This window comes from Arvicanthis niloticus, chromosome 1, assembly GCF_011762505.2.
Source record: "Arvicanthis niloticus isolate mArvNil1 chromosome 1, mArvNil1.pat.X, whole genome shotgun sequence".
NCBI classification, from domain to species: domain Eukaryota; kingdom Metazoa; phylum Chordata; class Mammalia; order Rodentia; family Muridae; genus Arvicanthis; species Arvicanthis niloticus.
The window spans coordinates 153,351,363-153,370,192 of record NC_047658.1 but is presented as its reverse complement, the minus strand read 5'-3'; the positions used below and the strand labels follow the sequence as shown (position 1 = coordinate 153,370,192).

At 42.1% G+C, this 18,830-nt stretch overlaps 1 protein-coding gene across 5 annotated transcripts in view; it reads left to right on the top strand.

Annotated features, from left to right (window-relative positions):
* The window catches only part of Nt5c2 (5'-nucleotidase, cytosolic II), a 130,416-nt gene that overhangs the window by 50,579 nt on the left and 61,007 nt on the right, over positions 1-18,830 (top strand). The window contains exons 1-2 of one of the 5 annotated variants that reach the window (XM_076923760.1): positions 3,561-3,744; positions 15,141-15,260. In XM_076923760.1, the coding sequence (XP_076779875.1) occupies positions 15,160-15,260 (101 nt within the window). In that variant the 5' untranslated portion in view covers positions 3,561-3,744; positions 15,141-15,159. Of the gene's footprint in view, positions 1-3,560; positions 3,745-3,785; positions 3,876-4,196; positions 4,556-15,140; positions 15,261-18,830 lie in introns of those variants that run through there. The other 4 variants (XM_034500588.2, XM_034500596.2, XM_076923744.1 and 1 more) reach the window with 4 other exon arrangements.

Here is an 18,830-nt window from a genome sequence, read left to right as displayed (position 1 = left end):
ATGTGTGTCACAGGGAGTAGGCTTTGGGGTTTCAAATGCTCAAGCCAGGCCCAGTGTCACTTTGTCTTCCTGCTTGCTTCCTGTGGATCTAGATGTAGAATTCTGGGCTCTTTCTCCGGCACCATGTTTGCTTGCAGGCCACCATACTTCCTGACATGGTGATTATGGACTAAACCTCAGAACTGTAAGCCAGCTCCAATTAAATGTCCTTTATAAGAGCTGTCATGGCCATGGTGTCTCTTTACAGCAGTAGAAACCCCAACTAAGACAGATAGGACAGTCCTATGAGTATTTCAGCAGGAAGTTTGGTGCTAGGGCATCTAAGGCCACAGTGGAGTGGCTTTTTAGACCAAACAGTGCCTAAATTCTTCAACTAATGTCAGATGAGAGATAAATAAGGACCTCATGATTCCTTGGCTTCCCTAGTCCTCTGACAGAATCAGCTTAGCTTGGCAGGAGTTCAAGGTTAACCAAAAGGATTTAAGGCCAGTCAGGGTTATGTGATATTCTCTCTCAAAAAATATGTGTGTGTGACTCTGTATATATATATATGTGTGTGACTCTGTATATATATATGTGTGTGTGTGTGTGTGTGTGTGTGTGTGCTGACATATATGTGTATATTGTACATATATATGATTTGTGCTAGTATGTACAGATCAAGATCATTTTCTGTGTGGATATCTTGCTTGCATTTGTCTCTGTGCACTGCATGTGTGCTTGGTGTCTTAGGGAAAGAAGACATTGGCTCTCCTGGAACTAGAGATGGTTGTGACTAGGCATGTGGGTGCTGGATTAAAACCTGGGTCCTCTGGAAGAGCATCCAGTGCTCTTAACCACTGAGACATCTCTCCAGGAACTACATTTTATATGCTTTTTAATATAAAATATACTTTAGTTGGGTGGTGGTGGCACATGCTTTTAAGCACTTGGGAGCAGAGGCAAGTGAATCTATGAATTCAAGGCCAGCCTGGTCTACAGAGTGAGTTCTAGGATAGCCAGAGTTACACAGAGAAAACCCTGTCTCAAAAAATCATATAGTACAGTATTTAAGTGGTTATACATCCAACTTCCTGTTTAAGTGTATGGGTATGTAAACTACTGTGTGCATATAAATGTGGAGGTATGCAGACCTGTGTAAGTGAGTGTGCCCACCTGTCTGTGCACATGTGTGTTTATGTGTGTGGGTATTACAAATCTGTGTGTGTAGGTTAGATGTGAATGTCAGCTGTTTTCTTCTATAGTATTCCACCTAATTAAAAAATTGTGTTTACGTGTGTGTGTGTGTGTGTGTGTGTGTGTGTGTGTGTGTGTGTGTGTTGGGTGCCCAGGGAGGCCAGAAGAATGTCGGATTTTCTGGAACTGAAGTTATTGAAGTTACAGGCATCTGCTATGGAGACGCTGAGAAGTGAATCTTAGTCTACTAGAAGACCAGCAAGCGCTCTTAACTGCTGAGTCACCTCTCCAGACCCTCCATCAACTAAAAAAAAATTTTTTTGAATGTATATGCTTGTTTTGCCTGTATGTATGACACTTGAGGTTTGTATCTTGGCATTCAAGGACAGTGGAGGCCAGAAGGGAGGGTCACATTCCCTAAAACTGGAGGTAAAGTCAGGAACTGGAAGGTCAGTCAGTGCTCTTAACAGCTGAGCCAACTGTTTAGCCCCTTCTACCAAATATTTTGAGATAGGGTCTCTCACTGAACCGGGCTAACTGATTGGTTAGACTGGCTGGTGGGAACCCAGGGCATCCTCATGTTTTCACCTCTTGTCTTGACACACAGAGCCACGCTGGCCAGTGGAACTAGATCCAGAGGCTTTAGTGGGAAGCACATTCCTTCCTTGGCCAGCACCCCAACCTCTTAGATTTCTCAGTTATAAAAGTAACACAATGTGGGAAAATTTGTGAAGAAGTATAAAGAAAAGCCAGACATAGTAGCTTATGTTTATAATTGTAGCTGAGGCAGGAGGATTCCCATGAGTTTGAAGCTAATTGCTCTATAGAGACTCAAACAAACAGAAAAGGGAAAAATAAGAATAAAAAGTATCTAACTCTTGTCACTGAAAGCCAATGACTGTTAACATACCCTGCTGTTAAATACTTCCTGTAGTCTCTGCGTGCACTCTCCTTTTTTCCTGTTGTGATCACGTGACACATGTAGCCAGCCCAGTACCAGTCTTTAGTCATAGAACTGGGCATTTATTTACTTAGGGACAGGGTCTTAACTTTGTAGGCCTGGCTGGCCCAGAGCTTGCTCTATAGACCAAGCTGGCCTTGAATTCAGAGATCCATCTGCTTCTGCCTCCTGAGAGGGATTCAAGGTGAGCTTTAACTGCTCCAGGCCTACAAAACCAGGCTTTACAGAAACACACTTGGCTTAAAGGTGGTTTTAAGCTAACTGCAAACTGCTTTACATGCCATTTTCTCATTTTGAAAAGCCTAGTAGGTAAAAGGTCCAGGGCTTATTCTCAGCTGGCCTAGCCAGGGTGAAAGCCTCAGGAGTGGTAGGTAGAAGCTGTTAGCAGAGCCCTTGTTTTTAAAACCACCCTACAATTCAGGTTGACTGCAAGCTTAGTGAGTCAATAGTATGTCTGCCAAGAACCTTCCTTTTTTTTTTCTTCCATTTTCTTCTCCTTCCTCTTCTTTCTTCCTTGTTTTTTTCCTTCTCCCTCCATTGCTTCCTCTCTCCCCCTTTTTCTTTCTTTCATTATGTTGCTCAGGTTAACTTCAAATTCTGAACTCAAGTAACCTTCTTGCCTTAGTCCTAGCCTCTTCAGAAGCTAGGACTTCCAACAAGCCATCATACTCAACGTACACCAAGAACGTTGCTGCCCAAATACAAGGCTCTGTTACACAGTGGAAGCCATAGTCCTGCTTGATTATGACGGTACTACAAAAACGTGGCTTAGTCTGGAATGATACTGTCTAAAGGAAATCATAATCAATTCAGCCACATGCCTGAGGAGAAAGACAAAGATCCTCAGAATTAGGACAGAGGGAAAAACAGTGGGAGGGATCAAGTATCCCTCAACTCGTGAAGATCTTGAGCAAAGTCTGAGGTGGAAGAACCAGTAGGTCAGTTTGTTTTCTGAGGCTTCCAGACTAGAGTTTGGTCTTTGGGATGAACTCCAAAGCTGCCCAGACTAAGGAATGCAATATTCTGGACATAGTGGGTGGGTTGTCTTGTAGTGAAGTGCGGTAATGGGTGTCTGTTTATTCAACCTCTACTATTTATCGTTTGCTATGATCCAGAACTAAGCCTGGAGTCTATATTGTTTCATTCTATCATTATTATCTCTGATGAGTCAACTGTGTGTAGTCAGGTTCCTTGTTTGGCTCAATCGATAAGTAGTGAAACTAGGATTTGAACTCATAAACCCCAAAGCTGGCCCCTATGGCTCCCACGGAGCTGAGTTCAAGGTCTTTCTAGGGAGACTCTCAGGTTCGTTTGTCCACAAGACTTAGCTGCTAGGAGTAAGGGACACAATTAGAGAAAGCCTCCCGCAGAGTAGGCGGGGTCACCTAAGGTAGGGGCGGGGTAGCCAGCAGTGTGCTGAGGGAAGCAGGCAAAACGCCAAGAGGTGGTTATCCCAAGGAAATGGATAAATTGTTAAAGTGTATCACCCTCGGAGCTTTGCATCCCCGGGAGTTCTGTGGTTGGAAGTTCCCCGAGCCCTGTAGGGGCTGAGGCAGGTCAATCCGCCAGGGAGCATGCCCGCGGCCAGATTCTGCGGCAGAGACCGGGTAAGGAACAGAGCGCCGGTCCCTGGCGGGGCGCGAGCTGGGGGCGGTGCCGGGGCGGCGGGGGCGGGGAGGGCGCGCGCCGAGGCGGCTGCGGCAGTTGCGCGCTAGGATTGCTGCCGTGCGGTGGGCCGGTGAGTGCGGCGGCACCCGCGGCGGGCGGGAGGGGGCTTGGAGCGGGCGGGCGGCGAGGGAGCAGGCTGGGGAGGATGCGCGACCGAGCGCGCGACCCCGCGGCCCCCGCCGCCCTCCCCGGCGTCCCTTTCCTCAGGGCCCTCTACCCCGGCCCGGATCCGCCCGCGCGCCCGTGGCCTCAGCTCCCCGGGGTGGCGCACGCCCGTAGTCCGGGCGCTCCGGTCCCGCAGCAGCCCCTTCCCCGCGCGGCGGCGACGCCCCCAGCCCACGTCACGCTCGCGCCATTGTTTCCCAGCGTCCGCTCGCTGGGACCCCGCCTTTCTCGCGGAGTGGGCGGGCGGGCGGCGCTCTCCGTTTCCCTAGTCAGTCTCAGTAGGCAGCCTGGCGTCAGTTCTCGTGAGGCGGGCGCGGGGCTCCCCTCATGGGCTGCGAGCCTGGCAGGGTTTGGATCTGCCGGTGGAATGGCCCCGAGCCAGTTTTGTGGTGCGCGCTACTTCCTGGAAAGCTCACATCAATTGCAAGTCTCCCCTAAAGACGTTTGGAGGCGGTTTGTCCCTCGCCTTTTTTCTGGGGCCCCGAAGCCCTGCAGGGCGAGATGCAGAAGTGGGGCCTGTTACAAGAGCAGCGTTTTGAGCGGTTGGCTTTGCCCAGCCGCAGCCTTTAAAAGCAGTAGATGAAGGTTTGTGTCGGATTGTTTCACAGCCTCGGTAGCAGAGGGCTGTGCTAATAGAGCACTCTGAAATGACTAGTCACTCAACACGGTTGCGTGTTCTCCACCACCTCTCTGCGCGCGCCTGCCCCTTACATTGTTTCATAATGACCGAAGAGTATTAATTTTTCTTAAGGGATGCAAATTCCTTTGGCCGCCATGTGAAGGGGGAGGATGTTAAAACAGTGCCATTTATTGTAGACGTAGTGAGTACAGAAAGGCTTCAGCTCTTTCACATAGTCACCTTAGCATTTTCCATCAATGGCTAAGAATTTATTCAAGTGAAGAAGAAGAAGACATCAGGGCTTGGAGGTTCAGGTCAACAAACCAGCTAGTTAAAAATTGAAATAAAATCTTTGAGGTTGCCTCGCAGTGGCAAGGTGCTTATGCTGGGTTGTTGATACCTGCCTCGATGCTTCCATGCTTGCTTCTGAAGAGCATTTCCTTTACAGTGTGAACCCGTTTGTGGGCCTTGAACAGGCTCTGTATCTTAGGGCCTCAAACTTGAGATCTTTCTCTCCCAGCGTCCCTAACAGGTATTAATAGGCTTGTTCCACTATGCCTGGGTTTGAAAAGCTGTTTTAAGCTTCACTCTTACCAAAAAGATTAAAAAACGAAAAACCAAATTCAGTGCTATTGGTTGTTGTTATTCTCAACCTAGAATTTAGAACCAGCTAATCTGTAAAATAAGATGTCCTTCAAGATTCTGTTGTTTGAAAATGTACAGCGAGCCAGAAGCTTATCATAGTTAATGTGAATACTCAGAGTGCCTGCTGGCCTTACTAGATGACATACATCTTCCTGTAGAGAGCCAGATTATGGGGGACTGTTTAAGAGGAGAGTATCATTTATGTCACAAGACTCAGCTGTATGACGAAATTAGTGCCTCAAACATGGTATTTAGAAAAAGTTGATGTTTATGTTGTTATTGCTATTCATTTGGTGTTTCACTTGAGACAGGGTCTTACTATGCATCCCAGGTTATCCTAAAAATTCTTCAGTCTTCCAAGTACAGTGCACACACTTCTTGGCCTTTGTCTAAACTGTAGGTTCTCAGTTTGATGTGGTGGTTCACTGGAGAGGCAGGGGCAGGTGAATCTATGTGTTCAAGACAAGCCTGGTATAGGTAGCAAGTTTAGGACACCCAGGGCTACTATAGAACCTATCACAAAACAAAACAAAAACCAAAAATAGTTTTTAAAAAGTGTGCAGGATTTCTCTATTGGGGACTAAACTAGGGATTGAGTTTAGGCTAGGCAAAGCAGTTTGCTGTTGAGCTACGCTCCGGCCCTTGTGTGTTCTATTTTATTTTGAGATAGGAGCCTTTTTCAGCTGCTCATTCTGTGTTCCTCTTCCTGGGGTCCAGCACCCACCCATACACCTTGAGTTAGCTGTGTAGTTCAGGCTGGGCTCCAATTTGGGATCCTTCTACCTCAGCTCTCCGAATGCTGGGATTATAGGCATGTGCCACCATGCTTGCCTGGACATGAAAAAAAAAAAAAAAAAAAAAAAAAGAGGGGGAGAAGGATTTGCTACTTTTTCCAAAAAGCAAAACAAAAACCAACCTGCCTAAATCTTACCAAGATATTTATGTTTTACAGCTTTTTGAGATGAGGTCTCATTTTGTACCCTAGGCTGGCCTCAGACTAACCTGCATAAGCTTCTCAAGTGTTTGGATTGCAAAGTGAGCCACCATGGGTGACCTCAAATGTAGGCTTTTACTTAGTGATGATTGCTGCTGGACTTGATCTAACTTTCCTTTCTGGGTGCTTTGTAACAGGCCTTTATGCACTGTAGTAGGCAGTGCCTGGCTCGCTGCTTTCAGTAACTGTTTGTTGATGTGATGCTTTTAGCTTTTGTGACAACATCTACTAACATGAGATGCTAACTCCCACCAGGCATGTGTCAAGTGACAAGTGAGTAGTGAGAGCTGTGCTTTCAGCCAGCAGCCAGCTTCAGGGACAGCTTAGGACAGTAGCACCAGATGAAGGCAGACATAGACGTTCTGGTAAGCTCTTTACAAGATAGCGTGACTTGGAGTCTTTGGGGCTAGAGCAGAATGCATAAAGAGAACCCTCCCCTCTTTTTAAAAATAAAATGTGGGAGGCGGGGTGGGTTGAATATTTTAGGTTCAAACCCGAGGATGTTAATTCCATTAAATGAAGTTGGTAACAAATTATCATGGAGTACTAAAATTTTGCCATTTGACCATTACATGTTTTTTATATTTATTCATACTTTATGTGTGGAGTATTTTGCCTGTGTGTATGTATACCACTTGTGTGCCTGTTGTCTATCAAGATCAAAAGAGGGTATTGTATTTCCTGGAACTGGAGCTACAGATGGTTGTGAACCACCGTGTGAGAGCTAGGAATTGAGCTCAGGCTCTCCTGAAGAGACCAAATGTGCCTCATCACTGAGCTGCCTCGCCAGCCCCACCAAGTTTTAAATGATTGATTTTTTTAAAGGGAGGGAGGGGAAAGGGGCTTGAGATGGGGGTTTCACTAAATCTTAAACTGGTCTGGAACTTAGTAGTTCAGGCTGGCCTCCAACTTGCAATTCTTTTGCTTCAGCCTCTTAGGGTGAAGGCTAACATGCCCTGTTTTATATAACTTTATTGATTGAAATTTGCGTTCTATAGTGATTACAAAAGTTTGTGGAAAATAACTAGCAATAAAACAACAAAAAACCAATAGCAGTAACAGAAAACCCACTAGTATCAAGGTAGCAAAAGTCCTCCTTTTTATGCTGAACACAGAATCAGAAAGATTAAGTTGATGTGGAGATTATTGAACTGTTTATTCTACCATCTGTGTGTCTCTGGTGACTGGGAACCATTGTTAGGAATGTCAAATGCAAGAGCCTGTGTGACAGGATCTACTTGGAAAATCTGGCACCTGAAACTTAATAGCTTTTTTAAAAAAGTGAGACCAGCTGTGGTGAAAGGAGGAAGATCAGCGGCTTAAGATTACTGGTTACAAATGGAGTCATGACACTCTGTCTCCAAACCACACAGACATTTTAAATGTTAGCCTGCTTTCATTTCAAGTGACCAGCGGAATGTGCTTTTTAAAAGTGTAATAACTTATTTAATCTGGTTTTTTTTTTTTTTTTGTTGTTGAGAATTTCATATATGAGTACTGTATTTGTAAAACCTTCCTCTTCCTTTACTCCCCTCAACTCCTTTCATGTACATAGCTCATTCTCAAATACATAATCTCTTATTACTGTTACATTGTATGTGCATACAAATTTATAAATACATAAATATATAAATAAATGGTGAGTTCATTTACTATTGCTCATATCTGTATGTGTTTAGAGCTGACTACTTGGAATTGAATAACACGTCAGGGGGCTCATCTCTGGAGAAGACTGATTCTGACTTTCTTACCAACCATTAATTCCTTTATCACTTCATATGTGTGGGGCTTTGAGACTTCTCCCCAACCAATGTTGGCATGTCAGTTGGTAGTTACATTTTTCAGGTCTTGTTTAGGCAGCCATTGTTGAGTGTCCATGGTGCAGCTTTCCTGTCACATAAAGGACACTGTCTCATAGCTGACATCATGGTCCTTTGGCTCTTAGAATTCCTTCCTTTTCCAAAATGTTCTTGAGCCTTAGGTGTAGAGATTGTGTGGTAGACCTATCAGTTGGGTCTGGGCACCCACAGTCTGTTGTTCTCTGCATTTTGAGCAGTTTCTACAGTGGTCTCTGTTTGCTGGGGGTGGGGGGAAACAAAAAGAAGAGCTGCACTTCCCTGTGAGAGTAAGGACAAGTGTTGAGAGAACTTACACTGTGTAGTCGGGTCTCCTCTAGGTTCTGTGGCTTCACCAGCCGCAGCTCGTTAGCTCGGATTATAGTGCCAAGCATGGATTCCCTCCTGTTGAGTGGCCGTAGTCCAATTAGACAGCTGTTGGTACCGAGATAAGTATCACTATTGCATCTTTAGTGATAGCTTGACATTTGGTCATGCTTGTGCTTCACAGGAGTTCTATGGATTGCTTTTCTGTCTTGACAGCTTTCGTTACTCCTTCAGGCACTGTGAGAGCTAGTCCTTGGGGAGACTTCCAGGTCATTTCCATCCCATTCCTCAGCAGCAGGTCTTACCTTCGACTTTTGGGAGGCAGTCAAGGGCAGTGGCAAGACCTTCCATTCTTTTTTAGACTTGTGGCCAACAACTTCAAAGGAAGTTGCTTATACCTGGTACTAGGGTTTTTGTTTGATAGTCTGGCTTCTAGGGGTAAATAAATGTTTTCTAAAGTTTCTTGTATATAATGTTGTTTTTCTGGTACTAGGGTCCTTGTGCACACTAGGCAAGTGCTCTGGGACATGTCCCCAGCGTTTTTCTCACTCATAAACTTCACATTTTGATAAGGGTTTTCATAAGTTATCTAGGCTGATCTCCACATTACCGTTTAGCCCAGGCCAACCTTGAACTTCGTCTGCCTGGTTTCAGTCTCCAGAATAGCTCCAATTACAGGCTTTTGCTGCCAGACCCAATTTAAAGTTTTTTTCCTTTGGGCCAGAGAGATGGCTCAGAGGGTAAAGGCAGTATCCGTGCAAGCCTGACAACCTGAGTTTGATCCCTGTGCCCCACATGGTGGAAGGAGAGAATTAACTCACAAGTTGTTCTCTGATGTGCATATGCATCCTGTGGCAAAAGGATGTCCCAACCCAAGATAGATAAACGTTATAAACAATTTTGTCTTCCAGTCCTTCCTTTTTACCTTGTTTTGTTTTTCTTCAGACATACCAGAAGAGACATCAGATCCCATTACAGATGGCTGTGAGCCACCATGTGGTTGCTGGGAATTTTAACTCAGGACCCCTGGAAGAGCAGTGCTTTTAACCACTGAGCTAGCCATCTCTGCAGCCCTTGTTTTGCTTCTTTAAAGTACATTTTATTTACTGTGTGTAAACACACACCAAAATGCATGCCTACATAGGAATATGTCTTTGTATACACATAGGACAGAGGACAACTTGTGGGTATTACTTCTCCCCCTCCACCATGTGGGACCCAGAGGTTGAAGTCAAGTCAGAAGGCTTGGTGGTGAACTCCTTTATCTTCAGAGTAATCTGGATGGTCTGTTTTGTTTTGTTTTTGAGACAGGGTTATCAACAGTAGCCTTGCCTAACCTGGAATTTCCTATGTAAAGTAGCCTACCTCACACTTGAAGTGATCCTTGTGGCTGCCTGTAATTGACTCGACTAGGCTGGCCTCCAATTCCATATGATCCATTGTCTTTACCTTCTAAGTGCTGGGGTGCCACCCCTACTTAGGAAGTGCCACCATGCTACTCCCTTTTCTTTTAAACAGTTCTTCTCTTGATCCTCTACCTGGCAACTTACTCAATTTTCTGTCACTGATTTTTGTTTTGTTGTTTGTTTTGTTTTGAGACAGGCTCTTGCAGAGCCCTGGCTAGCCCAGACAATCTTGAACTCCTGTTCCTACTTTCTCTGTCTCCCAAGTATGGGGATTGGCACCCAGCTCTGCAACTGATTTCTAAGGCCTCTTTCAGTTATGGTATTTTGAATAGCTTGTGTGACTTTCATTACTTTTTCTTATGTATCAATTTTACGTTTATCCCAACTTTTCATTTGAACATTTTAATTCTGTAGAAAATTACATGGTGGTATAATGAACTCTTACATCTTTCACCTGGATTTACCGGTAAACAGCATCGGCCATTTTACTTTATAGTTTTTGCATATAATTTAAATGTTTTTTTAAAATTTATTTATTTTGTGTGTATATGTGGGGTTGCATTGTGTTGTAGAGATCTCTCCTTTGACCATGAAGGCTCTGGGGATAAATTCAGGTTGTCATGCTTGGCAGCAGATCCCTTGCCTTTACTGCTGAGCCATCTGCTTGGCTCTACATACATTGTTTTAAATTTAGAACCACTTAAAAATAAATTATAAAGGCATTTTACTCTTGAAAATTTTGTTTTGAATGTCATAAGTAGACTGCCCTACACAACTACAACACTACTCTTTAAAATTTAGTGTGACACTAAACTGGGGAGATGGTTCAATTGATAGTTGTACTAGTGGTTCTTCCATGGGACCCAGGGTCAGTTCCTGGCACCTCTGTGGTAGCATACAACTATCCCTAACTGTAGTTAGAATGGATCCAATACCCTCTTCTCATCTCTTCAAGTACCAGTTATGCAGATGGTACAGACATATATGCACACAAAACATCCATACACATAAATAAAAAATTTTTTTAAAGAGTTATTTATTTGTTTAATGTATATGAGTACACTGTAGCTGTTTTCAGACACACACCAGAAGAGGACATCGGATCCCATTAACAGATGGTTGTGAGCCACCATGTGGTTGCTGGGAATTGAACTCAGAACCTCTGGAAGAGCAATCGGTGCTCTTAACCACTGAGCCATCTCTCCAGCCCATAAATAAAAATTTTAAAGATGAGTGTAACATTACCTAATTTTCAGCTAATGCTAAAACTTTCTTGGTGCTGGAACTATATATCCCTCAGTGGTACAGTGCTTGCCTGGAGTGTATAAGATTGAGGTTTTGAGCCTCAACAAAGAAAACTAACAAACAAAACTCATACCTTTCTTGTCCTAGTAATGGCCTTCATGGTTAATTCTCATTTCTAGTACTGGTTGGAAGTTTTTGGCATGAGGGTGGTGGTAGTCTGTTTTTTTTTTTGTTTTCTGTTTTGAATCAAGGTCCCACTGTATTATTTCCCAGGTTGACAATTCTGTTCTGCTTTTGCTGCCTCAGTTGCTTAGGTCTGTAGGTGATGCCATTGTTCTGGCTACTAGTCCAGGATTTAGTCATTAGTTGTACTTAGTGACCTTTAGGTTTGTGTGTTTGCACAAGTGCATGCTGGGGATTGAACGTAGAGCTTTAGACTCTACCACTGAGCCCCGCCCCCTTACTTACCTTTGAGGTATAGCTATCTACTTTTTGCTTCTTTTCTTGATGTTGATATATTTTGAGTATAGCTTCGGTTTGTTGAATATCTTTCAGTTTGAATTTGCTCAGTAATTTCCTTATGTTTAGATTTAGGTTAAATGTATGTGTTTGGAATAAATGAAATGTTAATACAGTTATGGACTGTGTGGTTTTTGGTTTTGTTTTGTTTTTTTCTGAGACAAGTTTTCTCTGTGTAGCCCTGGCTGTCCTAGAACTTGCATTGTAGGCCACCCTGGACTGGAACTGACAGAGATCTGACTGCTTCTGCCTCCCAACTGCTAGGATCAAAGGTGTGCTCTACCAACACCCAGCTATGGACTGTGTTTTCTCTTTATTTTTGTATTTTTGGAAAAGTTTTACAAACGATGCTTTCTTATTTGAATGTATAGGCAATGCTTTCTTCTGTTTTGTTTGTCTTTAACGTAGTTCTTCAGTAGCATTTGTTTTATACATTATCTTCCCACCATTGTATTTGACATAAAACCAGACCGCAAGTTAGTAAAGACAAGATAGGTCTCATTATAATGAGACAGGCAGACTGTGGAATGTGAAAGTTTTGATTTATTTTTTATTTATTTCGTATATCAAGACAGGGTCTTATGCAAGCTAAGCTATTATTAGATTCTCTACATAGCTGAGGATGACCTGAAATATTTTGGTTACACCTGTGAGTGGTGGAATCCCAGGCTGCACCAGCATACCTGGCATGGTGGACTGGACACTCGGGGTTTTTATGCATGCTAGGCAAGCACTCCATTAACTTTACATACTCTGTCCCCAGGTTATTATTATTAGTTTTTACAGTGTTAGAGACTGAACCTCATGTGTTGTGTGTGAGAGGCCAGTGTGTATCCTACCACTGAATTAAACACAATTTACTTACTTGTTATGACAAAGTTTCATACAACCTAGCTGGGAACTAACTCCCTTTGTAGCTGAAGATGACCTTGAATTACTAAACCTGCTCCCACCCTGAGAGTTGGGATTATGGTCCTGTATCACCACAGCCAGTTTATATGGTGCTGGATTTTAGCCCAGGCCTCTAGTTAGACAGGCACTTTAACTGGTATGTACCCCAGTCTTATTTTATTTTTGTTTTGTGTTTGTTAAGTTTATATTCATTTTTGTGCATTATGAGCTTTGGAGGTCAGAATACAACTTGGGGTATCATTTTCAGAAATGCCATCCACATCCTTTGAAACAGAGCCTCTCTGGCCTCTGTCCAGTGGGCTCCACGATTTAACCTCCGGTCTCATGCTCTGGAAGAAAGGTATCATGGCTTGGAGGCAAGCATTTTACTGACTTGAGTTTCTTATCTTACTGCCTCTGGTTTACTTTTCAGGTAGATTTATGAATGAATTCTTGAAATGGTTCTGTCTATGGGTAGAAGATTAAATTTAATATACTTAAATTGAGTTGGAAAATTTTATGATATGGTGAGAACCTTTGGCATGTGAATTGTGAAGTTTTGGGCCTGAAAGAGAAACTGGTTTTTCTAAGCATAAAGTGCTTTGTGCAGAGGCCTTAAGTATTAAAATATTGTAGGTTCAAGCGTTATAAATTAAGCACTTTTTCATGTCAGCCACTAGTTTTAGTACCTTATGCTTCTCCTTTTCTGAAGATGGAGCCTCATATATTCCAGACTAGCATCAAACTTGTCCTGAAGCTGCAGTTGGCCTTGATTTCCCTCCTTCCTACCTTTACCTCTGATGTGCTGGTCTACAGGCCAATGTGCCCTGCTAAGTTTGTATTTCTAGTTAGAAGTTCAGAGTAGAGATAGGACAAGGCTGTTGCTTGAATCAGAAAAACAAATTATCAAGGCAACAGGAATTTCATCTCTCACTTGACAGACTCTTCTCAGCTTTGCTTTTTCCACCAGAGAACAAGGGGCCTTTGTTCTAAAGCCTGATGTTGAGAGGTTAGCAAAATATTACTACATTTATCAAGCCAAGATTTGAACACATTTGTGAACCGAGGGTAAGATTTTTACAGATTCACTTAGAGCATTAAAAGGAACTTGGGCAGTATTTTTGAGTCTTCAGGCTTGTACACAAATTAGCTTTTGAATAAAAAAAGCTTGAAATACAGAGGGTTAGCACTTCATTTATTTCACATATTTACATATGGTATGTGTGTGTGAGAGAGAGTGTGAGAGTGTGTGTGTGTGTTAGTTGGCAGGTCTGTTAGAAACAGGGTCTTCCACATTATCTCAGGCTATTCTAATTCACTATGTACACTAAGGCTGGTCTTGAACTTTTGGTAGTCTTCCTGCCTCAGCCTCCCAAATACTGATATTACAGGTATGAACTACCATGCCCATATATGGGAGGAGTACATGTATTTCTGTCTGTGTATTAAGTTTGTTGTGCACGATGATTGGGATAGGGCTGAAAAAGAGTTTCAATTTCATGGGACTTATAGTTGAAAGAGAGAAAGAGGCGGACGTGGACACTGAGATATTGATCAAAGGCATAGCATTTGGAAATGTTGTATGCAAAAATATGTGTACTGTTCCTAGCCCTACCCCTTTTGAAATTTGTTAGCCATCTCTTTGGTATGCAGATGCCAGGCCCAAGGTTCAATCCCTAGCACTGAAAAGAAAAGGGGCAGGGTCAAAAAGCTGGTGCTCATGACTTAACTACAATGAAAATTGATTTTTTGTGATTGAATCCAGGGCCGTAAATGTTCCAGGCAGGTGCTTTTCTATGGAGCTGCCTCTGGTCCCACCCTGTGAATTATGTTGGATGATTAATGATGAGAGATGCACTAATCTGAGTATAGCAATAAGTCATCAGGAATTGGCTTGATATGTCCATTTAGCAGAATAATAGTATGTTGGTTCTCTCTTAGGGCCTGTGACCTCTCTAGTCTCATGAGAGACTTTCAAGCAGCTGTGCCATTGTAAAGTTCTATGTATAATAGGGGCTACTCAACAAAAAAATCTGTGTCACTGAAGAATCTCACCCCTTAAGAATCTCCCATATGATCTTGAGGAGAGGTGGATTTCATTCAGCCTTCAAGTCTTCCCTCCATGAAGGAATGTCAGTAGGCTTGATATCTTGATAGTCTTTGTTGGGGACATACCAAATCTGCAGTGGTTCATGAAGGCAATTGTTATGGTGAACCTGGAGGACATAGCTACAACTTTGCTTTCTTATGTGAATATTACCTGAATATTTTTAATACTACGCATTTGGTTTATTTAGAATTGGCTTACTATCATGATATTAGCATGTTCAGAATGCTGTATTCTAGATAGTTTCATAACACTGGTAGTTTATTAAAAATGTAACTCAGTTGTAGAATGCTTGCTTAGTTATGTGAGGCTCTGTGTTGATCTCTAGCAGCAGTAAAAGCAAAACAGAGCAAAATGTACAAGTGAAAACTTCCAAGGAAAGAGAGAGCTAAGAACAGCATAGGTATCAAAGTACTTAATGCAAAGATACTCAGCTGTCTGCTTTGCCCCTGATGTTTATCCTAGTGTGATGAAAGGTGTATATCCTAACAGCAGCAGTTTTTAAAAAGGATTTTTAAAAAATGGCATGTTAGTATACCAGTGCCAATATCAAACGACTAAATTGTTGATTTTCTTTTCTAGAATTCATCATACAAATAAAATGACAACCTCCTGGAGTGATCGCTTACAGAATGCAGCAGATGTGCCTGCTAACATGGATAAGCATGCCTTGAAAAAGTACCGGCGAGAAGCCTATCACCGGTAAGATAACTTTATCCTCAGAACACCTCTAGGAAGTGTACACTTTCTACTTTTATTCTTCAGGTGATGGAATTAATATACAGAGATGTTAAGTAATTTATCACAGAGCATATAGCTAGCTTGTAGTTCAAATCAAGTGACATTCGGGCTTTTAACTGCAGCACACTGGTATAGCTACTAGTAAAAATCCTGAAGAACTTCTTAATTTGCTAGAAAATTGCAATTAGTTAATTGGATTAAAATTTGTTTTTACCTTTCTTCTTGATAGTTTGATGTAGCCCATCCTGTTATTGAATTCGTATCAGTCTCCTGCTTCAGTTTGTTAATAGCCATGCAACCACTATGTCTAGGCTTCTTTCTCTCTTTAGAGATGAGGTCTGCTGTGTTGCTCAGGCTGGCCCCTGCTGTGTTGCTCAGGCTGGCCTTGAATGCACAAGCTTAAGTCCTTCAGCTTCAGCCTTCCAAGTAGCCAGGACAACAGATACTACCATGCCTAGCTAAGATTGAAATTATTTTTTAAAACTTATTTATGAGGATGATGTGTTTGTGTGTGTGTGCATGCATGTATGTAGCCATGCCACAGTGCACATGTAGAAGTTAGAGGACAATTCTGTGACTTCTGTTCTCTCCTTCCTTTCATCTTTATGTGGGTTCTGCGGTTTAACTCAGGTCACCAGCCTTACACAGTAACTGCCTTTTCCTGCTGAGGATGAAACACTTAACTGATGCTTGCTGTAAACTGGTTATAACTTTTAGACAGAGTTTAAAATTCTGTTTACTCAACCCAGGTGTGTAGTACATACTTGTAATCTCAGCACTTGGAAGATAGACAGACAGAGGCTCGGGAGTTCAGGGCCAGCTTGGGCTATATGAGTCATTGTCTCAAAAAGATAAAAACAAAATGTACAGAATAATAATTTTGTTCACAGTATTAATACTTATTTTAAAAGTGTTCCACATTTCTGACTTTGGCTTTTTACACAGAAAAGCGTGGGCGTGTAGCCTGGTTAGTAGTTGGTTTTATCATTAGCTGATGACACTTCACTAATGGTGGACCACTGTGGAGCATTTCTGGGTGCTAGGCTATTGTTCCTGAAGTCCTTCAAAAGTCAAACATTTCTGGTTCCTGTCAAGTCTCCAAATTACATAGTGGGAACTGATGACTCTCCTTCCTGTGTGGTATGCTGGTATATGCCATAGGAATTCAAGTATAGAACAGAATTATAAAACTTTTAAATGTTTATTGTATTATTGTGAGTGTGTGTGTGATATGCATGTGTGAAGGTGGGTGCTCATGTATGAAGGTCACAAGACAATGTTGAGGAGTTGATTCTCTCTTCCTCCTGTGGTTTCCAGAGCTTGCATTCAGGTAACTAAGGCTTGTACCCAATGAGCCATCTCTTAGGCTTTAAGACAGCATGTTTATCTGTATAAAGAAAACATAGGGGCTGTGGCTATGGCACAGTTAGCAGAGTGTTTATCTAACCATACAGAGTCCTGGGTTTGATCCCTAGCATAGTTCAACTTGAGCATGGTGGCACGTGCTTGTAACCTCATTACCCTGAAGGCAAAGACTGAAGAATAAAAAGTTCAATGTCTTCCTGAGCTACAGGATCAAGAGATCCCATCTTGAGTGAAAGAAAATATAGAACAAATATTCTGCTGAATGAAGGTGTTCTATATATTCGTGTCTCATTATTTGGTTACTCTTTGGGCTCTAGAGCAATGATTTTCAACCTTTCTAATGCTGCAACCCTTTAATATAGTTCCTCATGTTGTGGTGACCCTCAACCATAAAATTATTTCTAAAATTATTGTTACATCATAATTGTAATTTTGCTACTGTTACTTAAGTGTAACATAAATAGGGTATCTGATATGCAGGGTAACCTCTGGTTCTAGAGGATACATTTGAATGCAGCAGTTTTCAGCAGGGGAAGCAGGGCTTAAGTTACACAGTGAAGAGGTAAACATGAACATTTCTAGCAGACATCATGTGGTAATCATCCAGTAGCATGCCATAACCCACACGCATTTGTGGTTCATTCAAAATGGGTTTTTTGGTAATAATTTAGGTGGATTCCACACCCTACATTTTTCATAAGGTAGGAGTAATATGAAACAATGGAAATAATAACAAAACATCTCTCAAGTTTTACAACTTTTTAAAACTAGGGCTCACTTTGTGGGTCATACTCTGTATATGCTCATACCCTTCCTACCTTAGACTTCTGATTGCTGGTATTATAGGTGTATTCCAGAAGGCCTTGTTAAATTAAATTAAATTCATTTTCAAATTTTGATTGTTGGGTTGTTGGTTTTTGTATAATGCAGGAGTAGTGTGATATGATCCTACATGCTAGGTAAATACTATGCTGGGGCTTGAACCCAGGACTCTTAACACTGAGCTAAGTCACACACTTTTTAATTAAAAAAAAAAATGGTTTCTTGGACTCTTGCAAGTATTTGCTTTTTAAAAATTATATATCTATTTCCAAAATTGACAAAAATTATGTATATGATTTCAAACATATTTTAAATAGGTATACAGTGTGGAATGGCTAAATAAAGCTAGTTAATATTCATTAACTTGAGGCTGGGGAGAGAACCCAGTTGGCATGGTGTTTGCCATGTTAACATGAGTTGATCTTTAGAACCCACATTAAAAAAAAACGTTGGGTCTGGGGGCACACATCTGTAATCCCAGGACTGGGGAGGTGAATATAGGCTTCACAGACCTCTCTGGCCAGACAATCTAGTTTACTTGGTAAGCTTTAGGCTGATGAGAGATCCTGTCTCAAAAGCTGTGGTAAGTGACATGTGAGGAATACTATCTGAGGCTGCTTCCCAGCCAGTCTGTTCATGTGCTCATGCCTGTGCTTGTATGTTTGTGCAGAGAAACATATTTTTATGATGTGCATGTGTGTGTTAACTGTTTTGTTGTAAGAACATTTAAAGTCTCTCAGTAAAGTAGCAGAGGCTAAAAGAAGAATGTCAGGAGTCTTGGCTACATAGTGAGTTCAAGGCTAGCCTGGGCTACATGAGACCCTGTCTTAAATGACATCCCCCGCTCTAAAAGGAAAAAAAAAGCAACAAAGATTTTTCAACCATTTCTAAGTATACAATATTTTATTATTAATTGTTGTTATTGAGGCTGGAGAGATGGCTCAGTGGTTAAGAGCACTGACTGCTCTTCCTGAGGTCCTGAGTTCAATTCCAGCAACCACATGGTGGCTCACAGCCATCTGTAATGTGATTGGATGCACTCTTCTGTTGGGTCTGAAGACAGTGACAGTGTACTCATAAAAATAACTGTTGTTAACATTATGAAATTGAGCTATTTTTCCAAACAATATTTTCTTATTTAATGAAAAGTTTCAGACATGAGGCCTTGCTTCAGATATCTCTTCCACCCCCCACCCCCCAATTTAATTGGCCCAGCATGGTGGCACATACCTATAATCATGGCACTTAAGATTAGGAGTTCAAGGCCAGTTTTACCAAGGTCAGTTTGAGGTCAGTGTAGGCAACATAAGACTTTCTCAAATATGCAAAAATTTAAAAAACAAA